The sequence below is a fragment of the Corvus hawaiiensis genome, chromosome 2 (assembly GCF_020740725.1).
Source record: "Corvus hawaiiensis isolate bCorHaw1 chromosome 2, bCorHaw1.pri.cur, whole genome shotgun sequence".
In the NCBI taxonomy this organism is placed as follows: domain Eukaryota; kingdom Metazoa; phylum Chordata; class Aves; order Passeriformes; family Corvidae; genus Corvus; species Corvus hawaiiensis.
In genome coordinates this window covers 21,294,973-21,319,289 of record NC_063214.1, presented here as the reverse complement: position 1 = coordinate 21,319,289, position 24,317 = coordinate 21,294,973, and the positions used below count along the sequence as shown (strand labels likewise).

Genomic DNA, 24,317 nt, shown 5'->3' with positions numbered 1-24,317 from the left:
AACAGGTTTGCTATTGGTCAGTGCTGTAGTCCTGCTTTTTATTTTACAGCTTTCAGGAGCTGAATTCCTTCTTCCTTCATAAGCTCAGGGAAGGGGTTAGGTATCAGTAATACTTCTGTACTGATTAGTACAGAAGTCCTTTTCTACAAGGAGATGAGCGGCTCAGGAGCCTTACTATAGGACAAAGAAATGTGGAGCTATAAATATCAGTGTAAACATATAGGATTTTAGTGACTCAGAAACAAGGCACTGCCATTCATCCTTTTCATTTATAATCACACAGTGGAGTTAAAGAGCACAGTCCTGTGAGGTGGTGAGTGCCCATGAAAAGTGGCAATCATCCTCCAGCCCGACTTCAGCCAGAGAGCAATCAATACCTTATAGGATCAGGTCAGTTTCTGAGAGGGACTCCCATACTCCTTTGCTACAGCTCTCTCCACAAGGACACCAATAAGTTTATCATCATATACTTCAAAATATGGCATACAAGTAAGAAAGCTTGAACACTTTCCAGGTGCCCATGAACCTCTGAAAATCAAACAGAAAGACACAGACATTGCCATCAGTTTAGCCAAAACTTGGTTCAGTAGGCAAAGAACATAGAGCAAAGTCGGATTGTCAGTGTGTTGCCTTTCCTCTAGAGACCACATCTGAGCCCTAGAGATGCTGTGTGGTCGCAGTGACTGAGGGAGAATGGAAACACACCCTGTGCAGGCATTTCATCTGCAGATGTGTGCTGGCTAGAACAGTGAGGGTGAATGAAGAGGATGCGAGGACAAGGGAGGTGAAAGGAAAGCAGACAAACATCTTGACTATGCACAGTCTGACAATAATCCTGAATTTTCTTCTTCAGCCATCATGCCCTGCTCTTTAAGGATTGACCAATGATTGTGTCAAACAGCAAAAACAGGTGTTGTGGTTTTATCCCAAGCAGCAACTAAGTACTGTAGACAGCTGTGCTCTCACTCTCATCACCCCCACCCTCCCCCTGGTGGGATGGGGAGGAGAATAGGAAAAAACTCGTAAAACTCATGAGTTTAGACAAGAATGGTTTATTTATATTTATATAAATGAAATAAAATAAATAACTACTACTACTACTATTACTACTACTAATAATAATGTGAGAGAGGAATAAAACCCAGCAAAACCCAGTGTAGTACAATACCATTACTCACCATCTGCTGAGTGATGCCCAGCCCCTCCCAGCCAGCTCCCCTTAGTTTATATACTGAGCATGACATTCTATGGTATGGAGTGTCCCTTTGGCCAGTTTGGGTCAGCTGTTCTGGCTGTGCTCCCTCCCAGCTTCTTGTGCACCTCCTCAGTGGCAGAGCATGAGACACTGAAAAGTCCTTGACTTAGGATAAACACTACACAGCAACAACCAAAGCATCAGTGTGTTATCAATATTGCTCCTACTAAATCCAAAACACAGCATTGTACCAGATACTAGGAAGAAAATGAACTCTATCCCAGCTGAAGACAAGACAACAGAGTACCAGGAACAAGACTTAAGCAGGCTGCAAATTTGACATGATATGGTTAGGTTAAGAACTGTCCATCAATAACTCACCCAGTGCTAGTCATCCTTCCTCTTTTCTCTCTTTCACTCAGGCAATGACAGCTCTCTCCCATCTCTTCACATGACCTTGTGCAGACACTGGTCACAGGATTTCACTTAGGCACAGGGAACTTGGGAGCTGCTCACACATAACTGATCCCCCTCCACTCCCTCCTCTTTTCTCCCCCTTGAAAAATCCACACACTACTTCTGCTTGTTGCTTCCAGATAGCAAGTCTTGGGGAAGTGTACCCACAGTGATTGAGACACAGGAGAGACTGCTGCACTGCCTTAAAGAAGGGCCTTTGTCAGATTTTGTACATTCTAGCAAAAGACTTATAAGAGAATGTTAAGTTAAAGTTGGAATGCTTTTAAAGTAATACCTATTGTCAGAATCCCTTTAGCTTAATAACTAAAATACCTGTAAAGACAGCAAAAATGCCTGGGTAAAAAATCATCTGATTTATAGCTCAATCTCACAGCATCTCTCACCCCTAGAAGGGAACTAGAACAGTATATATTGGTTGCTATAACACCTGACATAAAAAGAAAGGTGAGTTTTATGGGGCACAAAAAGACTAAAATTTATAACCCTCTGCATAGTTTGACGACACTTAATGAGCTGCAGACAAAGCATGTGCTGAGATAGTAGAAATTCTATAGAAATCACCTGTTGCAGAAGCCAAAGGCATCAGAGCATTTCTATTTATAAATAAAAATAGAAAAATTGATAACAATGTGGAGCTGAACTGAATAAATTAATATAGGAAAGCCATTTCAAAGAATGCTGAAAAAATGGCTGTAGAAACTAGTGTGTGTATAGGAAACCCAGTGAAAAAATTCCTAATGAGCTATCTGTACCAAACTAAGCTGATTCTAGAAGATGAAGATAAAATTATCTATCTGAAGATAAAAGTATCTACTGAGATGCCAAGAAGCTTTCTGGAATCTGTACAATATTCTGGGAATAAAAAAACCCCATACAAACAGGCAACAGTGGGACTATGCACTTACACCAAAAATGACAGTCCTGTAATAAAGATTGCTGGTTCAAGGACAATCAATGCAACAACGTGGGCACACATAAAATGCACATTGCAGGTAAAGCAAAACTGTCTCTGTAGGGAACCATGAGAAAAAAAAGATCAGTTTCCTTAGTTCTGCTCTGAAAATGATATAAAAGCTCTTAGTTTTAGAAGGGGTCATGTAATTTAGATTTCTTTAGAAGTGAAAAAAGGTAGTTTTTTGATGGAGGTTGAGAATAGAGTTTGAGCCTTTTAAAAAAAAAACAAACCACATCACAACAAAACAAAACTTCTCAGCAGGGTGATCAGGAACTAACTTGATATATAAAAAAGCAGAAAAATAAAATAATAAAGATGACTTTCTCTTGGGTATTGTGAAAACAGTGGTACCTTGGCAGTAGGCAGGCAGCCCTGTGTTGTGAAACAAGGAGGCCACACATCTTTGTTCAGCTGCATCTAGATGCAGCTGAACGCTACCTCTTTGAAGTGTAATACAAAAAAGAGAAGTGCTATCACTTGAAGTGGCAAATGCCAAGTTTTACATGTATTTGAATAAAAAGCTTATCTACAGATTTTTGTCTAAATTTATGTCATCTTTGCCAATTAAATTTTTGTATCTGCTCCAGCTCAATCCAGCCCCACTTTCTGTTTCCTTCCTCAGCAATTTCTGTGTGCCATTTTCTCCGAAAACAGCCACTTTTCTCTCGAGTTACTGAGTTCATGCTTCTATACGTTGCCCCATTTCTCTCTCTCCATCCTGTTCTTTCCAGCACCCCGTTGCCATCGGATGCTGGATCCTACCAGTGCTGGGTGCGCATGGAGATCTGCCACTGCTCATTTCAGTTGCAGAGGGGAGCTGTGTCAGCAGGACCAGAGGAAGCAAGGTTGCAGGCATTCCCATGTCCCTGACTTTAGAGCGTGGTTTCCTTCCCCTTATCCTGCCATCTCCCTCTAGTAGCTGCCTTGCCAGCTCCCCATAGACATGTGGCCACTCATCATCTGTAGCCAACTTCAGAGTCCATTTATGTCTCTTAAGGTAGATGCAACCTACCTCCCAGCTCAAGCAGACCTGGGTGAGGTGTTTTCAGAGAGACTACCTAGCCAGTCCAAATGAAAGAGAGTCATCTGGACAAGACACAAAATTTTGGAAAGAGAAGGTTATCTTTCCAGAAGAGCTGGAACGGCTTATCCCAGTCAGAAAATTTATCTATGAAGGCTTTAAGTGTTTAGGGTTTTTGCTTTTTTGTTGTTTGCTTTTTTTTTTTTAAGATCCAAACTATTAGGTCCCAACCATCAACATCTTCTCCCTATGGACCACTCTGCAGTTTTCTAACTATTTGAATGAGTGTTTAGCTTCTCAGTTCTGCATTTCTTCTCCTATGCATGATACAAGGAGGAAGACCAAGCTGGCCTTTCTTTCTTTTATCTTCATCAGAATGCAGGTTGCTTTTAAGGGCTGTATTCCTCTCCTTTATAAACCAGAAAGGTTTTGCCCCAATGAGACAAATTTCTAGTAGGACACAACCCCTAATCTCTCTGTCTGACATGAGAGGACTCACAAATTCTTGCTAACTCAAGCATGGAGATGGGGAAAAGAGAGGTCACTGCTGCTTTCTGTGGTGTTTAAACCCTGGCACCATTGTGGGACACACAATTGCTGAATTACTCTCTCACTGAAAACACTCATCAAGCACTGGCCCAACTTTGCTAGTTCACAGCCACATTCCTTGTGTGCCTGCTACTATAGTTCTACAAACAATTAACTCCTTAAGTTGTTGTATAGCCTTAAAACTGAAAAAGAAGGCAGTGACCATTAAAACAATACATCTATAGGAGCCTGTTATGTCTGATTTCTTTTTGTACTACTGCTTCATTATTGCTGATGTGGAGATTATGAGTATAGCTCAATGATACACGTCTTGGTGATGAGAAAGTCAACTGTGCTTATCTTAGTTGTGCAGAGCCTGGTCTAGGAGCTTTTTTTTTTGTCATTAACCCAATGACAGACGTAATTTTGTGGGTGTTGTTAGCCACACATGCTACAGTGCACCCGTATCTATAAATAACCAGCAAACCATGCAGAATGAAATAACAAGTCTTATCCTTCCCACAGAACCATTTGTAGCACGGTTCCTTTAGTTTTAATGATTATGGGAAGTGCCCTGAGATACCAACTTTACATTTTGCATTTGGAGTTCATGACTTAACACAACAAGCACCCACTGATGAAGCTGTTGTTTTCATCAGGGTTTCTAGTTGCCTTTGTCAGGAGGATAAATCAGGAATACTTTCTTTCAGTAGCTATTTTGAATTCACTGATTTTCCTAAACTCAGAGTGGGCAAGAGCTTGGCCTGCACCTTCTCTGGTAGGCATCAGGGAACTGCAAGGTGGACTAACAATCCCTGCTAATGCTAACATGCTACGTTTCAGTGGTCTTGTTAGAAATGAAGGGAAAGGGTTCTCTCATCCAGGGAAAATCTGAGAGGCCAGTGAAATGTCCTGGCTCCAACCGGGACAAATAACAAGAAAAGCAATCATGGAACTTTTCTATGCTGATGAACTAGATGGGAGGATCCCCAGAAATCTTCATGTTAATGGTAATAGTTCCAAATTAATGCTCATCCCAACATTTTAATGCCACAGGCTGTTTTCATGAAGGATTTCAGCTTAGACAAATTGGATTTTTCCAGTTAATAATGCTACATATAGATCCTTAAACAACTCTAAATCCTGGCTTCCTGTTTTTATCTGCCTACACAGCACAGCTATTTGGAAGAAATTTTAAATTTTTTTTTTCTACTAGCAATAAAATCCCCTAAGTACCTTGGAAAAAGGAAAGCCAAGCCAATAGATTCATCAGCAAACATTTAATTAAAAGACGAGGCTGACTTCCCTAATTAAGTGCTGTTGTTTTGATTGGAGATGTTTTCCTTCCTGGTGCCTGAAGTCTTTCCCAAGGTGAGCAGACACTGAGCCACTGGCATCTCCTAGTGGCCTGGGTTTGCAAGACAAGGGCTGGCGTTCTTGCTAAAGAGCACGGTGATATTTCTGTCCAGTAATCCCTGTTTCAGTGCTTTTCTGGGACACTGGAGAGGCCTTGTGGAGAGACACCTTGAGGGATCTTGTGGCTGCCACTGCCAGCCCCCTCTCCCTGTCACTGCAGAGAGCAAACAACCACATTTATTCCCGTATGTTGTTTCTGTCCAATTAGCAGCTCTCTTTCTGATGGAGAATGAATCTCTTGTTAAGATTTTAACTATCTTTTCAACACTTTTTCTCCACAACTGACATTTCAGTTACATAAGGGTTTCAATAAACGTACAAAGAAGGGATGAGGCACTATTTCCTCCTTCCAGTCCTTGAACATTTATTTCCATCTCTTTATACTTGTGCTTTGATCTTTTAAATTTTGCTTTTTGTTTTACATTTCACTTCTTTCTTCCTTCTCCTCAAAAGCTGTTATCTACTTATTTCTGTCTGTTCCTGTGTTTTTGACTGCACTTTTCCCACTCCATTTCTCAATTCTTGCTATTTATCTGCTTGAAGTACCAGAATCTTCTTTCTGATCTATGCAATAATTGAAGTCTTCCTTCCACTACCTAGCTTTAAAAGTTGTTTTTTATAAGAGGTGGATAGGGAAGTAAAACAGCTGTCTAACTCTTTTACAAGCTTTACAAATAAAAATAAAAATGGCAATGATAAAATAAAGAAGAAAACCAGAAAAGATTAATTGTAATTGTCTGACAATGCAGCTCTGAACAGAATTTACTTTAGAAATGGTGGGAAAGTAATTTTTAAAAAGGAGAGTGAAGACAAAAATATTCACACAACCTACCAGTAGTGAAAGGGGAAAACCTGAGGGTTTTAAGGCTCTCATCCAGCCCCACCTCCAAGGAAACAAACTCATTTAGGAGATTTTTGAAGAGCTTGTCAATAGGCGGGTCCTTCCCTTTGTCTGGAGTGACCTTGACGTGTTCTCAGGTGCTTTTCCATGGTCTCTCTTGAAGACAAGACGTTATTTATGCTCATGTTGTATAAGAGCTTTTGCCAGGTTTGCAGCCTTGGTACTCTTGCTAAACTTCAGATAGACCATACCACATCATTAAAATTGGGGAAAAGTGTTCAGATCTGACAGAACTCTCTCACAGAGAAGATCAGGTTATTTAAATACAAACACTGGTGAAAATCACATGACAGCACCTGAAGAAAAGATGTAAATCAGAGCTAGTGAAATTCAGGAAGGGGACTTCTTACTGAAAACAGACTCCTCATGAATCTCCAATTAAAAGTACATCCTTTGAATTAACACCACATCTAAGGCAAGCATGGGTATAAGTACTTTTCCTAATACAATCCTAAAGTTAAAAAGAACTAGCAACATGTCTTTATGTATATAATTCTGAAACTGTGGCGATCTGTTCACCCATTCCTTTTCCTATCCTGCATTGTTTCCCACCCTGTTCCTTGCCCCTAGCCCTTGCCACTCCCTCAGGCCCTCCCTATTGGTTCCTGTACCCCAACTCTGCCCATGTACCGCCCTGGAGCCCCCGAGAAAAGACCCCTGCACCTGGATCATGAGGTCTCTCTGCCTCTGGAGATCACGGAGACAAGATGTGATTAAAGTCTTCTCAAACCCTCATGGAGAGACCCTTCTCTGCCTCCTTTGCCATCACTGGTTGTAGCGCTGCTAGCTGCTGGAGCAAGAACTGCGGGGCTGTCCGAAATGGACTACAGGAGCGGGACCATGGTCACGCTGCCCTAAGCATCCCTGCTGAGCTCCCAGGAAAGCTGCAGCCTGCTAAGCTAAATCTAGCGACTACAAAAATGGTGCACCAATGTGTGGCATCTGAGAAGAGGTGCCCTGGAGAGCCTAATCGCCTTTGGGAAGCCATTTCCCTGACACAAAGCTTGTGTTTCAGTGAGACGACCAAAAGGACAGCCAGTAGCCTCTTGAGAAGAGTAGCACTCTTAAAAGATGTCTGGCAGTGATGGACCACATCAAGTGCCCTAATTTGATTCCCCATTCTGGAAAGCCCTGAAGAGGAGCCTGGCGGGCCTGGTAAAAAGAGTGTACCAGCACTCTTTGTGCTGGTAAGCCTCAGAAGGGAGCCGGCTATTGCCTGGTTCGGGGGATCATTTTTCTTTTAAGTTTAATCCTTTTACCTCGGTTTGGGTGGAGGGTTGGGGGTGGGTTCTTGTCGAGGTGAAGGAGGTCGCACCTCATGTGAAGCCCTGGCAAGAAAAAACCTATTCCTAACAAGAGAAGATGCAAGTTCAGTGCCCCCAGTTTGGGAATTTAAAGATTCATGGTGTGTGGGGGGGTCCTTGCATGCGAGAGAACTAACCTTTGTTTCACTCAGTCATCTGGAAACAGAGACCTCCGATCCTCTCCCTCCGACCCTCAGGAGAGATCAGAAAATGTTCTGGCCCTTCCGTGTCTCCCCTGTCCCCTTACTGTGCTAGGGCTGATCACCCCGGCCCAGGAGCTGCCCCTAAACCCTCATCCCGACCCCCCAAAACTCCCGCCGTGTAGGCTCTAAGCAGCAGCCAAGATGGCCGCAACTGCGTATTCGGCTCCGCCATGTTGCCTTCTACTGCTTGTACTCCATTATTTTCCCGCGCGCACGAGAACCCTTGGTCCCTCCTTAACCCCGCCCCCTGTGTTGTTCGGTGTTGCTGCAGGCTCTCCCCCTCCGAAACACGGAGTGCCTTTATGCCAAGTCCCTGCTCCACAGGCGTGTGTGCCTCCGACAGCCCCTCCGCCCTGTCACCACGTGTCCATTCCAGCCGTGTGCCCGCCGTGGTCCTGCCCCTAGCCACCCCCGCCTCCCTCTCCGCCAGCTGGCTCCGACCGAGGCACGACAGCAGCACCCGCACCGAACGTGAAATAAAAAGCCGCAGTGGCTCGGCAAGAGGCGCCCCAGCCCCCGCCAGGCCGTCCCTGGCCCCAGGACTGGGCCGGGAGGGCCCAGCCCCAAGTAGTATCACAGTGGGAGCGGCAGCTGCACCGGGGAAAAGGCCCAGTTCTGGACCAGACCTGTGGGGTGGGCCTGGCGTGGGGACTGTGCAACCCAGCCTGCCCCAAGGGTATCCGCAGCTCCGCACGGCTGAGAGAAACAGCAGCTGCATCCCCCTTCCCCGTTTGCCACGCCACCTGGACCGAAAGCCGCAAGCAGCAACCGAAAAGATGCCATCCCAGCAGCCCCAGCAGAAGAAGCTACAAAAGCAGCTGTTGTGTGAGAACTCAGCTGGCACCGATCTCCAAAGCCAACAACAACCAGCCACCTCATCATTTTAATTAAATTATTTTGCACTGTTTTACCATTTTTTCTGTTGTATAAAAATTAAGCCCTTCCCTTTTCAATTTAAAATGAAAGGGGGAGATGTGGCGATCTGTTCACCCCCTGCTTTTCCTATCCTGCATTGTTTCCCTCCCTGTTCCTTGCCCCTAGCCCTGGCCACTCCCTTGGGTTCTCCCTATTGGTTCCTATACCCCAACTCTGCCCATGTGCCGCCCTGGAGCCCCTGAGAAAACCTACCTGCGCCCAGATCACAAGGTCTCTCTGCCTCTGGGGATCACGGGGACAAGATGTGATTTAAGTCCTCTCAAACCCTCATGGAGAGACCCTTCTCACCTCCTTTGCCATCACTGGTTGTAGCGCTGCTAGCTGCTGGAGCAAGATGGCGGGGCTGTCCGAAGTGGACTACAGGAGCGGGACCATGGTCACGCTGCCCTAAGCATCCCTGCTGAGCTCTCAGGAAAGCTGCAGCCTGCTAAGCTAAATCTAGCGACTACAACAGGAAACAGTAAGGGCATGGGGAGAAACTGAAAAGTAATCATATTGCTTCATTTGCATAATCCACTTAAAACACATGTTCTGTTCACAGGCTCAGTGATGAGTTTTCAGATAATAAAGTGATAGAAATTTGAATATTTAAAGCATAGCACTTTCATTATCACAGAAACTGGAAGCTGACAGAGTCCTCTTCAGCAATTTAAGGTTCAGGAAGAAGCTTGCAGACACCTAAGTCTGTTGTTTGCTTGGAATCTCACTTCCTAAAATCTAAACACATGCATGCTGCAAGGAATTTAATCCCAAAATCTTTTCCTCATACACTAATGTCATAGATCTGACAATGATTTTTCCACCATGGCAGCAGAGAAAACCTGATCCTCTATCAGAGGAAAATTAATATGCACGATTCAGGCAGGACTGTGTTTGGAGGGGACAGGGTGAAGAAAACAAAAGAAAGTTAATGCTGCAATTTTCAATGTCAAAAAAATAAAATTGCATTATGGCTTTTTGCATCTGTACGTGTTACGCCACTTCAGAACCTAGATTTACATGTAGGATGTTTTCACAAACTGATTAAAAAAATACCTGCTTTTTCTGTCAAGAAAGAGTTAGTTTCCACTGACTCAATCAGGTAGGTTGTTATTTCATTGATGTATAAGGCAGGGCAGAGAGACTTGGTTCATCTGACTTGGAAAGAGCTGAGCCATCTTGAAATAAGATCCTTTGTCTCTGCTAAGCATAGAAAGGAGTCTTGAGCTGGATTTCTGCATTAAGACCAGAATCCAAACGACAAGTGCTTTTCCGTTGTAGTCTGCCTGAGCCATGCTCTTGTTAGAAGGGTTGATGCAGTGGGAATGACCAAGAATGCTATGAGGATACTGTTATTGAGAAAGCCATGCCAAGCCATAAAACTCCCAAATGCATTTCTATTGGCAAGCTGGTATGGCCACAGCTCATTCTGCTTGTTACGTAAATCAGTCCCCTAAGACAGCCTGAAGCCCCACAGAATGACTTCACAGGAAACATACATTACAACAGATAAATATACACATCATATCTAACTAAACAGAGGCAGTGTGAATGCCATAGAGGAAACTTATGAAATCCTGGCACATTATTTGAGAGGTCCCGGTTCTCATTTGCCACAGGGTTTTCAATGAGGCTTCCACAAGACTTTATTCATTGCAAGAGAAGAATAAAACTGAGTTACAGCTTATCTAGATGCTATGTGCTATATCTGAATAATGTAGCTGTTGCAATTTCATTAAAAATGGTACTGTTGCTGTTTAATCAAAAATAGATTTTTAAAAAAATTATTAAAAGGGAAAAAGTAAAACATTCAGGTAAAACATTCTGGTTCACTTGATTCAGTTCCCTAAGTGTTTAAGCCTTTCCAAACATTAAATTATACAGATAGAGTGGGCAGGGATTAAAACTTGCCAGCCTTTTATCTTGGAATAGATGCTACATTCTTCATCTTATTTCCATATCCAAATGAATATAGACTATACAATCTTATGTAATTGACAATTCTAAACGTGCTATTCCTGTTCTGCCTTCTAAAAAACTTTGCTTGGTCCTACTGCTGCAGCTGAGCAACAGCTCAATTAAGAAAACACACAATAAAATCTATGCCTCAGATTAGCAGTAGCTAGTAGAGGATTGCTACAACATCTTGCAGAACAGGAAATGAATATCAGATATTTAGTGGGAGCACATTATTAAATAATGAGGTTTTAAGCCCAGCATAAGCAGTTTTATAGTGGATTTTATGAAGCCCTAAAGGCCAAATCATTGTTAAATTTCATTAAAATGGGGGAAGACTTCCAAACTGATAAAAAATTGAAGCATCTTTTTCTGTCTAACACGGAACATTAATTAAACAAGCCCTTCTGGGAACAGCGAAACAAAAGCCTAGACCCATACAAGCTATGTCTTTTGTCCCCTAAATCCTCACATCCAGGTACCCCAGCACCACCCTGTATTTTCTCTAGGCAAAAGGAAACAAGTGCCTGATCATTTTGTCAGCCAACTGTTGCCTTAAACGATGAATAAAAGCTTAATTCTGCATGAATGGGGCATTCATTCTGGGTGTGTCCCTGCTACCCAGCTGCCAAATTTTATGAAAACATTAGGAGCTAATTAACTGAAATTCCTGCTTTTTGAAATTTGATGGAAATATACCAATTGATTAAAACGTTGTGGGGATACCAGAGAAGAGGATGAGAGATTGGTAGTAAGAGTCAAACTCTGATGTGTATATAACCTGACAAATTTAAGGCATACATCTTAATATTCCTCAGATAACTTGAGCAGACTACTCCAAGGGTGATAAGCTACTTGTAGTGGGAGAAGGCAATTAGGAATTTTTAAAATGCTGACAAACCAAAAGACGTTCTCCCATTAGAAAAAAAGCCAAAATCCCCAACAGCCAAAGCTCCCTGTACTTTTCAAGTGCACTGAAGTCAAGGGCTTTTTGCAATACACATTAATGCTAAACTGGAATAGCTCTTAGGTGAGCTCAGACACTGTCTGTGTGCATCAAATTATTAATTGAAAAGAACATAGCAAATTAACAATTTCTGCAAGTCAGGTTTCATGTTTGTAGACTGGAAGTTTGCTCATCATCTGTAATTAGCACATTTATTGAGTTAGGTGATGCTACTTAATCAAATTTCAGTATGTTTAACCATCTGGTAATTGGCTGTGGGAAAAAAAGAGCATGCAATGAGCCTGATTTTATAGGAAGAGTCCTTGAGGATAATGGAAGAAAGAATTACATAATTCCAAAAAAAGCTAGCTGAATTGGGGGTGGAGGTGTGTATGGAAACACAAGAAAACAGTGTAATAGAGGTACTGTTGCATGTAAAAACACATGGTACCTTATACTCTCAGCATTTTCTGAAGCAAATATAATTAATTCCATAAAGAAGAACAGAAAGTCTATTTCTAGAACGGGAAACTGTCTGGAGTAGTTATGGCTACTATTTGGACCAATTTTAACCTGCTGTTAAAGTAATTTGTGTAATGTAGTAACACTTTTTTCATTGCATCTCTGAACTCATTGAGATAAATGCTGTGGGTAGAGAACGCTAATGCTTTATTGTTTTTTTAAATATTTTTTTTATACCATGATGGGCCCTTCTGTTCTCTTATCTGAAAGCTGAATTTGTATTATTGACAATTCAGCCTAAGCCTAATTTCAGTCACTTTTGTAGGGATTACAGATGACTCTTCACTCCTTTTGTCACATTTGGTAGAAGGTGTTGCCTTGGCTTAAGGGGAAAATAACTCTGGCTGAGTCTCGTGGCTAGAAGGAAGCTGTATGAACACTGCATTGGAATAACAGAGACAGCAATGCATCTAACAGCTGCTGGACATGTCTTTAGGAGGACCTAGGATGTTAAGCAGTAAAACTGGGATGATGGATCAAAACCAAACAGATGTGCCTTTGGAAAAGGGGGATTGACTGATACCGAATTAAGCCACAGAAGGTGTTGAGAATTAATCCCGCGACAGCCAAAACATATTGTGCCCATGTTGCATAATCTGAAAGCATTAATACCTATGGATCCAGCCTAACACTTTCTGCTTGCTTACTTACTGCTTTAGAAAGATTTTTCAAGCAGCTATGTAAATAAAAATTTCAATTATTAATGCACACTGAAAATAATAATAAAGATCTGGCTTTCAAAGATGAGAAACCGTCAGCATGTATTAGAATAACTGTATGAAACTTTCAAATTGGCAAAATGTGCTGGGAACAGAGCATTCAACATTTCTCGCCTCCACTCAGGTTTATGTGTTCAGGGTTTTCTATTGAATCACCTCTGAATCACTTCCATTACCTCTGTGTAGGGAGCTTGCAGCTCTCTGAGACCTGTCTCAAATGAGACAGCCGTAAGAAAGCCGGGAAGTCAAGAATGAATTCTTACCTTATTCATGTCAAATGTGTGAAATACTTGTTCCACATAGTTGTTAGCTTCAGGGCTAAGTCCGTGTAGATCCAGGACATGTTTAAATTCATGCAGGCAAAGTTGTCCAGATGGGCACTCCTTCATAAACTTTGTGTACCAGTGGTGAACTTCCATAGCATTAATGTCATCCACTGATCCAGCAGCACCCATTGCATCAAACATACCAGGTAACCTTTTTCAGTTTTTATTCATCCAAATGTTGATTCTTGCTTCCCAACAATGATCATTCAAACACCAACTCTGCCTTTGAGAGCTACTTTAAACCTCTTACAGATCACTGCCAAGATAGACTAGGTAAATATAGCACCCTAGCAAGATTACTGGCACACAGTTTTAGTGCCCCGTGGCTTTATCAGCTAATTACAGTCTTTGTGCACAGTCAGTCTGCAGAGTCTCAGGTGAACTGATTATACTGGTTCTCATTTTGAACTTGCATCTGTGGTGCTAAAGGCATCTAAACTGGATGAATATTGAAAAAGAAACATGCAGGAACTTTGAGGCTAGTTTCTAAACCTTAATTTTAATAATTTATAAAGTTTTAGTAGAACTTAGAACCATTTTAAAACTTGGATACATTTTGTGCAGCTGCCTTGGAGTAACTGACTTTTCATTTTCATTATTTCTGTATATACAGTGATCCAAATCTTACCTTACAAGTCAAAACTGCAACACAGTTTGTCTTGGATAACCTGAAATACTGAAAGCGGCCGTACACCAAGCACAAAAAACTTGTTGTCTTTAGACAGCAGTTTTACAAGCATCTGAGTCTCCTGTAAGCCAATGTTGTCCTGAAAATCACTTCCCTTGAAAATTACTGCCATTGCTCTTTCAATCCCATCCTTTCCCTTCCTTTAGGCCAGCAGAAATGTTTGTGGTTGCACTTGGAAACAGGTGTTAGAACAGATCCAGGCAAAAGCTTGCAATAAGATCAAATACCAAAAAATAAAGCTAGCTTTAGAAAACATTGCTTACATTTTTGCATTTCCTGGTGCCACAATACTGGGTTGTACAAGAGAACGGATAAAGTGAGGGTGGAAAAGGGTGGCCAGCAGTACAGGGGGTGCAGGACTGCTGCTTCTGCTGCTTCAAATTGCTTGTGGAAACTTGCAGTGTCATAACGTCTGTGCTGTATTGCAGGGCATAGCAGTGTACAGGTTTACAGCATTTAAGCCCTACAGCAGCATGCAATAGTTAAAGACTAAACTAGTAGAATTAAAAAAATACAGCTGTTACCTCTAAGCCTACTGCAAAGGTGGTGTCCCACCAGTGGCACTGCAGTGGTGTCTCACAGGAGGAAGGTGAGCACCACCTGAGCAGCTTTGCTCTGCAGAGCAGGGTGCAGTCCCATTGCTCTTGAGTGCTGTGCAGCTGCATGAGATGAATTTTCCTCTGGCCCTAGGCTCCTGCTGGTTCAGTTGCAAAAGCAGTGTCAACAGTCAGGAGAGACAAATTTGGTTTTAGGACGGCAAAGGAACTGAATGCTACTGTTGGACATGTCATGCAACCTGGTTTTCAGGTGCCAGGAGCGATGAGCATCATGGTGGTGCATCCATGGGGTGTGCACTGGTGGCAGAACCAGCAGGGCAAGCTGCCCCTGATACATAAAGTTTAGGGCCATGGCACGCAGGTTCATGTGGTCCTCCAGTATTCTGAAATCATTCTTTAGGCACTTAAAAAGCTGTGACGTGCTAATCATGTAAGATCAGAATTGCAAGGTATTTTTCAGAAATGGGTACAAGCCTTCACTGTAAAAAGACAACAAGCTGGGCTGTTGCTGGAACAGTCTTTCAGCACATATTTGCACCTACATTGCATAAACCAGAGTCTGCAGCCAGTCAGGGCAATGCTGCTGAGGGGGGAGAGATGGGGGAGAAAAGTGCACAGGGATGCCTGGAGGACTTCAACAGAGACATATACTGTAGATATTATTAAAAGGTGATTTTTTCCCCTAATCTCTAGTCATTCCTTGCATCACTTTTAACAGTCTCCCCAGAGCAAAAATAGCTGCCCACTAACATCCTGTTAGTTATAAGATCAAGACCTTCGGTACTGAGAAGCAGCAGGGATTTTCTATATGAAATACTGAATAAAACCAGAATCTGAAACATGTGAAGTGGTATTTGGAAATACTTAACTTCAAAATATCACTAGCAGGCAAAGGATGCCGAATTTTTAATAACAAACAACAGCAAGCAAAAGAAAGGTAGCTTAAAACGGCAATCTTCAGTATTTTATTGTTCTTCATCAAATCTAAATTTTCAGTAGTTAGGAATTGGAAATGCTGACACAGAATTTCCCAAGTGTATATCTACCAATTTTCTTGTTCAATGAAAAGAGGAAGTTTTAAAAAACTCAAATGTTACTCAGCCTTCCTTTCCCCCCACCCCTCAAAATCACAGCAGTATTCAAAGGGAAAAAATCAAAGGTTTGAACCATAGGTTTCAGAGGCTGTAGACAATTTTTTTTTAGTAAATAAAGTGACCTGCAATTGGTTTTGTACATTTTTATTTTCAAACCTTCTTCTGAAAAAAGCAACAGCATAAATGGGAATATTAAAAGTAAGCCATCTCAGTCCTTGAAAATGTGCATATTTCTTTCTATGGCATGGAAAACTCTCCTAACTCTTGTTGTCATTTTCCTTCTGGAAGACAAGGTTAAAATGTCAGAAAAATCTACATTTTATTTAAATAACTATTCAAGATAATCATCAAGCTATTCTAAATTATGTATTTGATGAATCTGAAAAAAACCCCTCAACTTTTACACTGGAGAATTTGACAAAATAAGCATGTGAACAAGCATGACATGCTTATCAGCAAAGGTCATAATTCAAAAAGAATGCCCAGAAGACTTGAAGAAGCAGTGCAAAAACCCAGAGTAAAATGGAAACATGGAAGCTAGAATTAGGTGCAAGTAGGAGAAGAAGCTGCTTTTCAGGGAGTTCTTGTTGGCCATGTTCCTGCTAGGAGTACTGAGGGATTATAGTGATGAAGTGCACACAGATTAGAAGGGCTATGCTGGCAACACTGTTCTTTTTAGCCGTTTAATATCCTCACTTTCACTCTGAGGAAAAGTTACTTTTCTATTTAAAGCACAATTTTCTCAGATTTATTACATGTCCACATCCAGGTTAGCTGGGGAGTACATTTTTTCATGTGTATTACCCTCCAACAAAGTCCAGAAGTAGAATGAGGGAGAATGTAGAAGCAGAGAACTCACATTGTAGGTCTGCAGGCAACGTAATACAAAAGGGAGGAAAGGCAGATGGAAGAAGAAAAGCAATACCTATCAGAGGGACTGACAGGGCTTTGAGAATGCAAGGCACTTCAAGAAAGGATGAAAAATTATATATTAAATTCTGCCATAAATGTGAGGCCTGAAAAGAGAAAACTGAACTTATGCATTACAGTAAAAAACAAAATTTAATTCCAATTACTTAAATCTAGCATCAACAGTTACACACAGAAACCTATTGCCTGAGCATGCCTCTATCAAAGAAGCATGTGCTTATTTGCCTCTGAATATGATTGTAAAGGACCACCCAGGTCACCTGGAACCTCCTAGCACTGTTCCAGATGGTACCTGCACTTAGACCTTCATATGTGATGGTGGGGACACATGGCTACTAACATAGGTTATGAAATATAAACCTTTGAGGGGATGGCAGACTGTATCTAGGACATTTCAAGTTTTCTATGGATGATGCTATAAAATATAGGGGAAAGTTTAATGAAGCATTTGAAACTTAAGAATTGCAGACAATGAAGACAACAATATCAGGACAGAGAAATCCACGTCTCTTTTAGGAAGAAGCTTCAAAGGACTAAACTCTGACCCCAGCTTTTCCCCAAAGCAAAATTCTCGCTAAGTCTCTCTCACTGTTATATATTAGCATGATCAGTCTTAGCAAGCCACAGGAATAAAACATTTGGACTTAAAGATGTAGGAAGACAGCACCATTTAGAAGTTTTATCTGATACCCTTACTACAGTGACAGGCAATGATCTTATCTGTAGCCATGAAAACCACAGGTCCCTGAAATGAAAAGTCTTATTTTCCTTTAACCTCAAGGCAGTCTTTCTGCAACTCTTTGAAATACTCCTGCAAAATAATCTGAGAAAGAATTAGATTTCTTAAAAAATAAAAACAAACCAGAAGAATGTGTGATTATAATGTGGAACTGATTATCACTGATGGAGGCTAAAAGGAAATGTAAGTTTAAAAAAAAATAGATAATTTTGTGGAGGAAAAGCCCATTTAACCCATTCGTTGAACCTCTTATTTGAATGATTGGCCATAGGCTGCTGGAAGCAGAGAGGGTGACTGAGGGGTACCTGTCCCCTAGGCACATGCTCCTGGCTTTTGCCAGAAACAGGAGAGTGGAGACAGGAGAGTGGACCTGAAGTATCTTTGTCTAGTGAAGTGTGGCTATTTTTATATAACAGACATGACTCAGAGAGTGTTTAACTGGCTTATCTTTATCCAACCAGTGGTCAGACTGACTGACTGAAGATCAATCATTTTGGAAAAATTATGGTGTTCTGAAGGTCCTGTCTTAGGTGGATGTCTGGGTACAATGCAGGCAAATCCACTTTATTTGTAAATTGCATATTTATCATAAAAGCATTCATGTAAATTATATTTTCTGTACAGTTTCTATTTGCATCTTCCGATAATTTTTTTACACAGGTTTAATGCTTCTTTATTAGGACACTTTCTGATTTAATTTGCTTGTAAGTTTCTTAGTGTGCTTGCATGTGACAATACACAACTCTGAATACACAATAATAAACCTGTAAATTAGTTATTTACTGCCTTGTTGCTGTCTTAGGTCCTGTGTCTGTTTTCTTATGTAACAAAATAATACTTATGCAGAAATCTGTCTGCTACCAAAGTCATGACACATAAAGGGACAACAAGGTTCTACTGATATCAGCTAATAAGAGAATAATTTTTTGTGATAGCCTACACTGAGGAGATGATTAGATGGCAACTAAAATTTAATTCTTCCTCTTCTCTAGTTATCATTAATAATAATTTTTTGTGGTTCTCAAACTTCATTAGATGCCTTTTAAAATTAGTTTTCTAAGTAGGTTCTGAATTGTTTTTAAGGTTACTTAAGTAATATTCTAATGCTACTAAAGCCCTTTATGAAGTCTTAAGGTGACACCATAATCTTTCTGGGACTCTTACACAACACACACTCCTCTGTATTAAAAAAAAAAAAAAATTAGGCAACCATGCCCTTTCCTCTACCTAGTAGAAAAAAGAGATAGGATAAATAAAACTTATTTCTTCTTCAGAAGGATAGTAAATATCATAAAATTCACCAAAAGGAATTAATGAAACAATTTAACAATTAATATTTGCTAAGTGATAATATAAACTCAATTTGAAGAACATCTATAACATGCTTACACCACTAGTCTTGAAAAGAATTCCGACATTTAGTAAGTCATAATTTGGTTTGATACCAGTAATTGCATGTAATCTGTCGGTCCCTCCCTGGGATAGAGTCTGGGATTGTCTAAGTGGCAAGATTAGTGCAGTGTGAACAGGCAGGGGAATTCATGGCACACAAAGCATCAGATTCTCTCATGAACCCAGAGGGACTCAGTGGGAAACACGAGCACATTCAAGTAGAGTGCAGCAGGGGATGTTTCCCTATGAAAAATCCATAGGTGAATATCTGTGCTATCTGTGTGCAGCTGTGCTTATAGATGAACATGCTACTAACTCTGGAAGCCCAGAACCAGCCACATTCTTCTTCTTTTGTTAAATAACAAGAAATACTTGAAAATTAAATGTAATTTAATGTAATTTACCCTGTGAAGGGACTTTAGTAATTCTGCCATCTTTCCCCTCAGACAACTAAGTTTTCCTGGAAAAGCTATGTTTGCAGTTCACAGCTTTGCTGCAGTTTGCAAGCATAGTCTGCTTTGTAGACATGGCAGTGGATAGAATTTTTCTCTTTCATTTTTAAAGAGTATGAGATCTTTTCAATCTAAACAGACTGTTTCATTTTATATCCTGAATATAGGCAATCCTAAAGTCCCTTTAAAATATATTTCTACTGAGAACTCCTTTAAATATTCATTGGCACGTAGAGAATTACTAGCTAATAACTCACCATGGTTAATAATCCCTGACAGAGGACATGCAAACAGTGGCCTGTAAGGTCCATCCATGGTTCATGCCTGGTCAGCAGCAACCGATGTAGAATGGACTCATGTAATTCCAGTAACTTACTTAGTACCATATCCAAAACGTTTGGCCAGCCACGATGCCAATTTTTTACATTAGTGAGTTCAGAGTGAAAAAAACTTGTAACTTTTGTTACTAATGTTTTTTGTCTGTCAGAAGGACCCTGAATAGTGGAGAGCAAGGTATAATAATGGGATAGGACAAAGAAAACAAAAAGGAAAATAATATCTTTTTATCTTACTATCAGCATTTGGTATAACATTCTGAGAGGCAATGCACAAAAATAAAACCAGCATGGAATTTAATTTAAAAGAAAGATGCATGATGGTCTTTCAACCCTTTATGGTTTATATTCCTCAAGAGGAATTTCATCACCACTGTGCTATGCAGCTCTGACTGTGCTCTAAAGTTGTCTCATGCTGCCACAGCAATCTCGAGGTAGTTCCTGGCTGCTGTAATTCTTGACAAACTTTAGGAGATGAAAAAATACCAGTAGGCACAACACTTATTCGAGTGGTTTTTTAACCAAGTATTGAGAAAGAGTATTCCTTTGTGTTTTAGTCTGAAAAACTGATAAAAATACACATTAGAGAACTTGCACAGAGAAGCTGCACTCTGAGTAAGAAGGCACAGCTCCAGTGTATTTAGAAGAGGAATGTACGTGCTTAATCAGCACATGCAATTAAAATAAAGGCAAGCAAATCTGTTAGAGTTTAGAATGCAAAGATCATTGTTTCCAGACAATTTTGCTGATGTATTGCAGACTTCTTTTTTTGCGTTTTTAAAGTGTTTTCATCATCATGGAACAGGTCATAATATCAGCATTCACTATTAAGAGTAAATCACTTGAACTCTAAGCTCTGGAAAATTTGACTCAGACTTCCAATCAAAATTTGAAAAGAAACTAAGGGGAAAAAAGATTGGGGTCCCAAAGCTGTCTGGAGGTTTTATTTAATGAAAAGAAATGTGCTCTTTAGCTTATGAAGTAGGAGTTTCATATTCTGTTTGTGAAACCAGGTATGCTCCCACAGCTGTTAGACTTAGACCCTTTAACAGACTAATTTTTCTTCTATCACAATTCTTAAAAATCACCATGTTGATATGATTTGTCTAAAACATAAGATACACCTCTTAGAGGATTTCCTCTCAGTCTGATGAGTTACTCAATATTAATCCTTGCTTTTGCATTAATGAGTTTGAGACCAAATTTTCCAGGCTGTTAGCAAAGAAATTAATGTATTCACCCCCACCCCCCAAAAAAAAAAAAAAAAATCACAAAACCTAGTTAAGTGAACTAAATTTTTCATTAATCTTTTGCTAGTTTTGACTGCGAAAATATTTTGCAACAGTAACAGAAAGCTAAAGCTGCGCTCAGATTTTCTGAATTAGGCTTGACCTGTTTGTCTACTTCACATAATTTAAGAAGCCTCTTTGAAGTATTAAACATACTTTTGTTAATAAATTCAAGAATATAAATAAAATCATGCTCTTTTTCTTGGAAAGAGCATCCACAAAGTATTATACCACCTATCTAGTAGCATGTTTTTAAAGAAAAAATTTTACCTGGATGTAGCATGATTTTAATTGTTTAGAAGGAATGTTATTCAGAGAGAAAAAATAATTAGTATTTACAAGGTGTTGCATGTGTATAAAAGGAGTCAAAAAAAGTTTGTAAAGAAGAAATAACTGAACAAAAGCTAATACAGAAAGGAGAGAACAGTAATTAAATTCAGGAGGGTATAGAAGCCCTAGCTGAGCAAATTAACTCTTTATCATCAGTGGGTGAATAATGACAACTGATTTGTCCTCTTATGCCTTAAAGGCGACATTGGAGTATTTAAAAATAATAAGTCTGCAGTATTGGAGTAAAAGGCCAGGACAATAGATAAATATGCCCTCTAGTACTATTACAAGTTTCCTATCCTTTGATCTAAAAGGAAACTCAAAAGAAGAAGGATAACAGGGTGTTTAATACTGTAGATCAGTTCCTGGAAAAGTTTAAAAGCCTGAAGTTTGTTTCTGTGAAAAACCTCTAAGAATGTGAATGTGCACTTTGGACAAGCAGCTGCTGGCATCTCCCAGTAACATAGGCTCCTAGTAAGCACACACAGGTAGTGAACTTTCCTGATGCTTTAAGGCAGCATAGGACAAAATATGAAAAGATCCCTGAAAACAAATTCTTGTGTCCTTGATGGGGAAGCAATTCAAACTTCACATGCAAATGTTTGATCTTTACTTTTCACCTTAAAGGCATCTGAAAGCTTTTACTTCTAAATTGAATTAGCAGTTTGCAAAAACTGCAAAAAAGCAGCTTATTAATGGGAACAGAGTGACCTGCAGCTTCTCTGAATGGTGCTGTAGCCCTGTCTTCTGAGTTCATTGTACATCTGCACAGTTGTAGAAACAACTGGGTGGCAATTTGGCCACAGAGGAAAACATGGCAACTAAGAACATGTAACGTGGAGTGGTAAAAATAATCAAGCTGAGTAGCTGTACTTACCCAGAGTGACTCCACAAGTGTAACGATTTCTAAGTGATTGTGGTGGGTTGTCTGTGTCTGGCTGCCAGATGCCCACCCAACTACTCCCATTCCTCCTCCTCAGCAGGACAGGGGAGAAAAGAAGATGAAAAAGCTCAAGGGTTGAGTTAAGGGAGGGAGTTTGCTTACCAATTACTGTCATGATGAAAACAGACTTGACTTGGAGAAAATTAATTTCGTTTATTCTCCATTAAAATAGAGTACCTTGCAGAGAAAGAAAGACAAAACAAAACCTTCCCCAAAGCTCCTCTTTTTGACATGCTCAACTTTACTTGTTCATTCCTGACTCCTCTACTTCCTCCCTCCAAGCAGTGCAGGGAATGGGGGCTGTGGTAAGGCCGTAACAGCTCCTCTCTGCCTCTCCTTCCTCTGCATTCTTTTCCTCTTCTGCAGGGTGGCTCCTTCCCATGGGCTACAGCACTTCAGGATCAACCTGCTCCAGCATGGGTTCTCCATGGGTCACAGTTCCTTCGGGGCATGTCCACTTGCGAGTTGTGATCTTTTCCTGCAGTGTGGATGCCTGCTCCAGTGTGATCTCCTACAGGGAGAATCTCTGCTCAAGCACCTGGAACATCTTGTTCTCTGACTTTGGTGTCTGCAGGGCTGTTTTTCACAGCCTCCCCCTCACTCCTCACTGACTGTGCACACGGGCTTTTCCTGGGGCACTGCCATTGTGGCTGCAGGGTTCAGCTGTGCCTCGTGATGGGTCTGGTGGAGCGAGCTGGAAGTGGCTGTGCTCAGCACAGTCCCTGCCACTCCCCATCAAGGCCACCTTGCAGCCCCCGCCACCTGTACATTGCTTCAACCACAATTTCAGTGCAGCTGAGGATTGGGACAAAACCAGACATTGTCTGCATGGAAAAACAGGATAAACAATCACTTCCCATACAAAACTCACTGGAAAAGTTGTGACAATGCCACAGTCAGGGTAACCATGGTTTCCCATGAAATGGGAACTCTGCATTCTGAGTGAATACAGTCAGGCAGCTGTAGGTTCCCAGACTGTTAACATAGATGTAAAACCCCTCCAGGTGTGCAGGCAAACTGTTCTCCTAATAGCCTATGTTTGGAAAACAATAATGGCAGATCTCTGAGAAGTTCAGTGACAGTAAAAGCAAATACACATCAGTGATGAAGATTTTGAAAGCACCAAGGCCATGTCCTGGTCACTCACTCAGGGCACCTTTACTAAGAACCACAGCTTGTAGTGCAGCTATCCCCTCGTAGAGTGGAGGGAAACAAACTGTATGCAGCAAATGAAACCAATGCTTTCAAGTGCTGCAAGGCTTTAACTTCTTGTAACTTGGTCAGAGCCTTTATAGAGAAGGATTAAAATCATACATACAAAGTCTGCTTACAAGACTTTGGTGCACACCATTCCACTACAAGAAGTAGCAGAAAATTTCCTTAATGGGCAGTGTTTAATTTAGTACACTTTTAAGTAGCTGAAAACTTCTCAATTTTTCTGATAATTAATTCTGGGTTTTTTTTCAACCAGCTGTATAAAGTGATACCAAACCATCTGGCCACCATAGTGTATAATTTGCTGTGATTAAAATTAAGAAACTGGACTGCAGGCCAACTCTCTTTGCTATCCCATGTGTCTTCACACTCTATCTGTACTAGCTGACACCATCAATGTGTCTTCCACACAGTGCCAGTAGCAGAAGAGAAAGCTTTTTAATTTTAATTTTACTTCAGTGAGGGAAAGACTCCATGATTTTAAAAACAATTCCTTTATTTCAGATAAGAAGCTACAGCACAGAAAGGGATTTGTCTAAGAGCTGCAGGAAAGCCACGCTGGTGCCAGAATGTGTGCAGATCTGACACCTGACTTAGTCACTTGGCATCTTGGGGATGAGATCCCCTCCCACAACTCTGTCTCCATCCATGGAAGGGGTGATGAAGAGCTGCATTCTGCTGCGGGGCTGCAGTAGCCCCCACTGGACATTTTAGGCTGTATTTTCTCAAGGCTCTGCTTGCACAGTGGTTGTGAGTTCAGTCAGGAGGGTAAGAATATCAGCAGAGAAAAGGGGTGAAGGAGGAACTTCTTTCAGACAGAATATTCATGTTGCCTAATCTGCATTGCTTAATAACCCTGCTTGAATTACTGAGTGTCTTGAGATGGAAGCAAAGAAATCATGGATGTCATTTCAATAAATGAAGTGCAACCAAAGCCACAGATAGAGACTAAACGCACCTAGAAACTGT

The 24,317-nt window shown here is 40.9% G+C and overlaps 1 protein-coding gene across 1 annotated transcript in view; it reads right to left on the bottom strand.

The window, feature by feature from the left end:
- Positions 1-13,629, bottom strand: part of GUCA1C (guanylate cyclase activator 1C) — a 40,447-nt gene extending 26,818 nt beyond the window's left edge. The window contains exon 1 of the mRNA XM_048295177.1: positions 13,322-13,629. Coding sequence (XP_048151134.1) covers positions 13,322-13,525 — 204 coding nt within the window. The 5' untranslated portion in view covers positions 13,526-13,629. The remainder of the gene's footprint in view (positions 1-13,321) is intronic.
- Between the last annotated feature and the right edge of the window lie 10,688 nt (positions 13,630-24,317).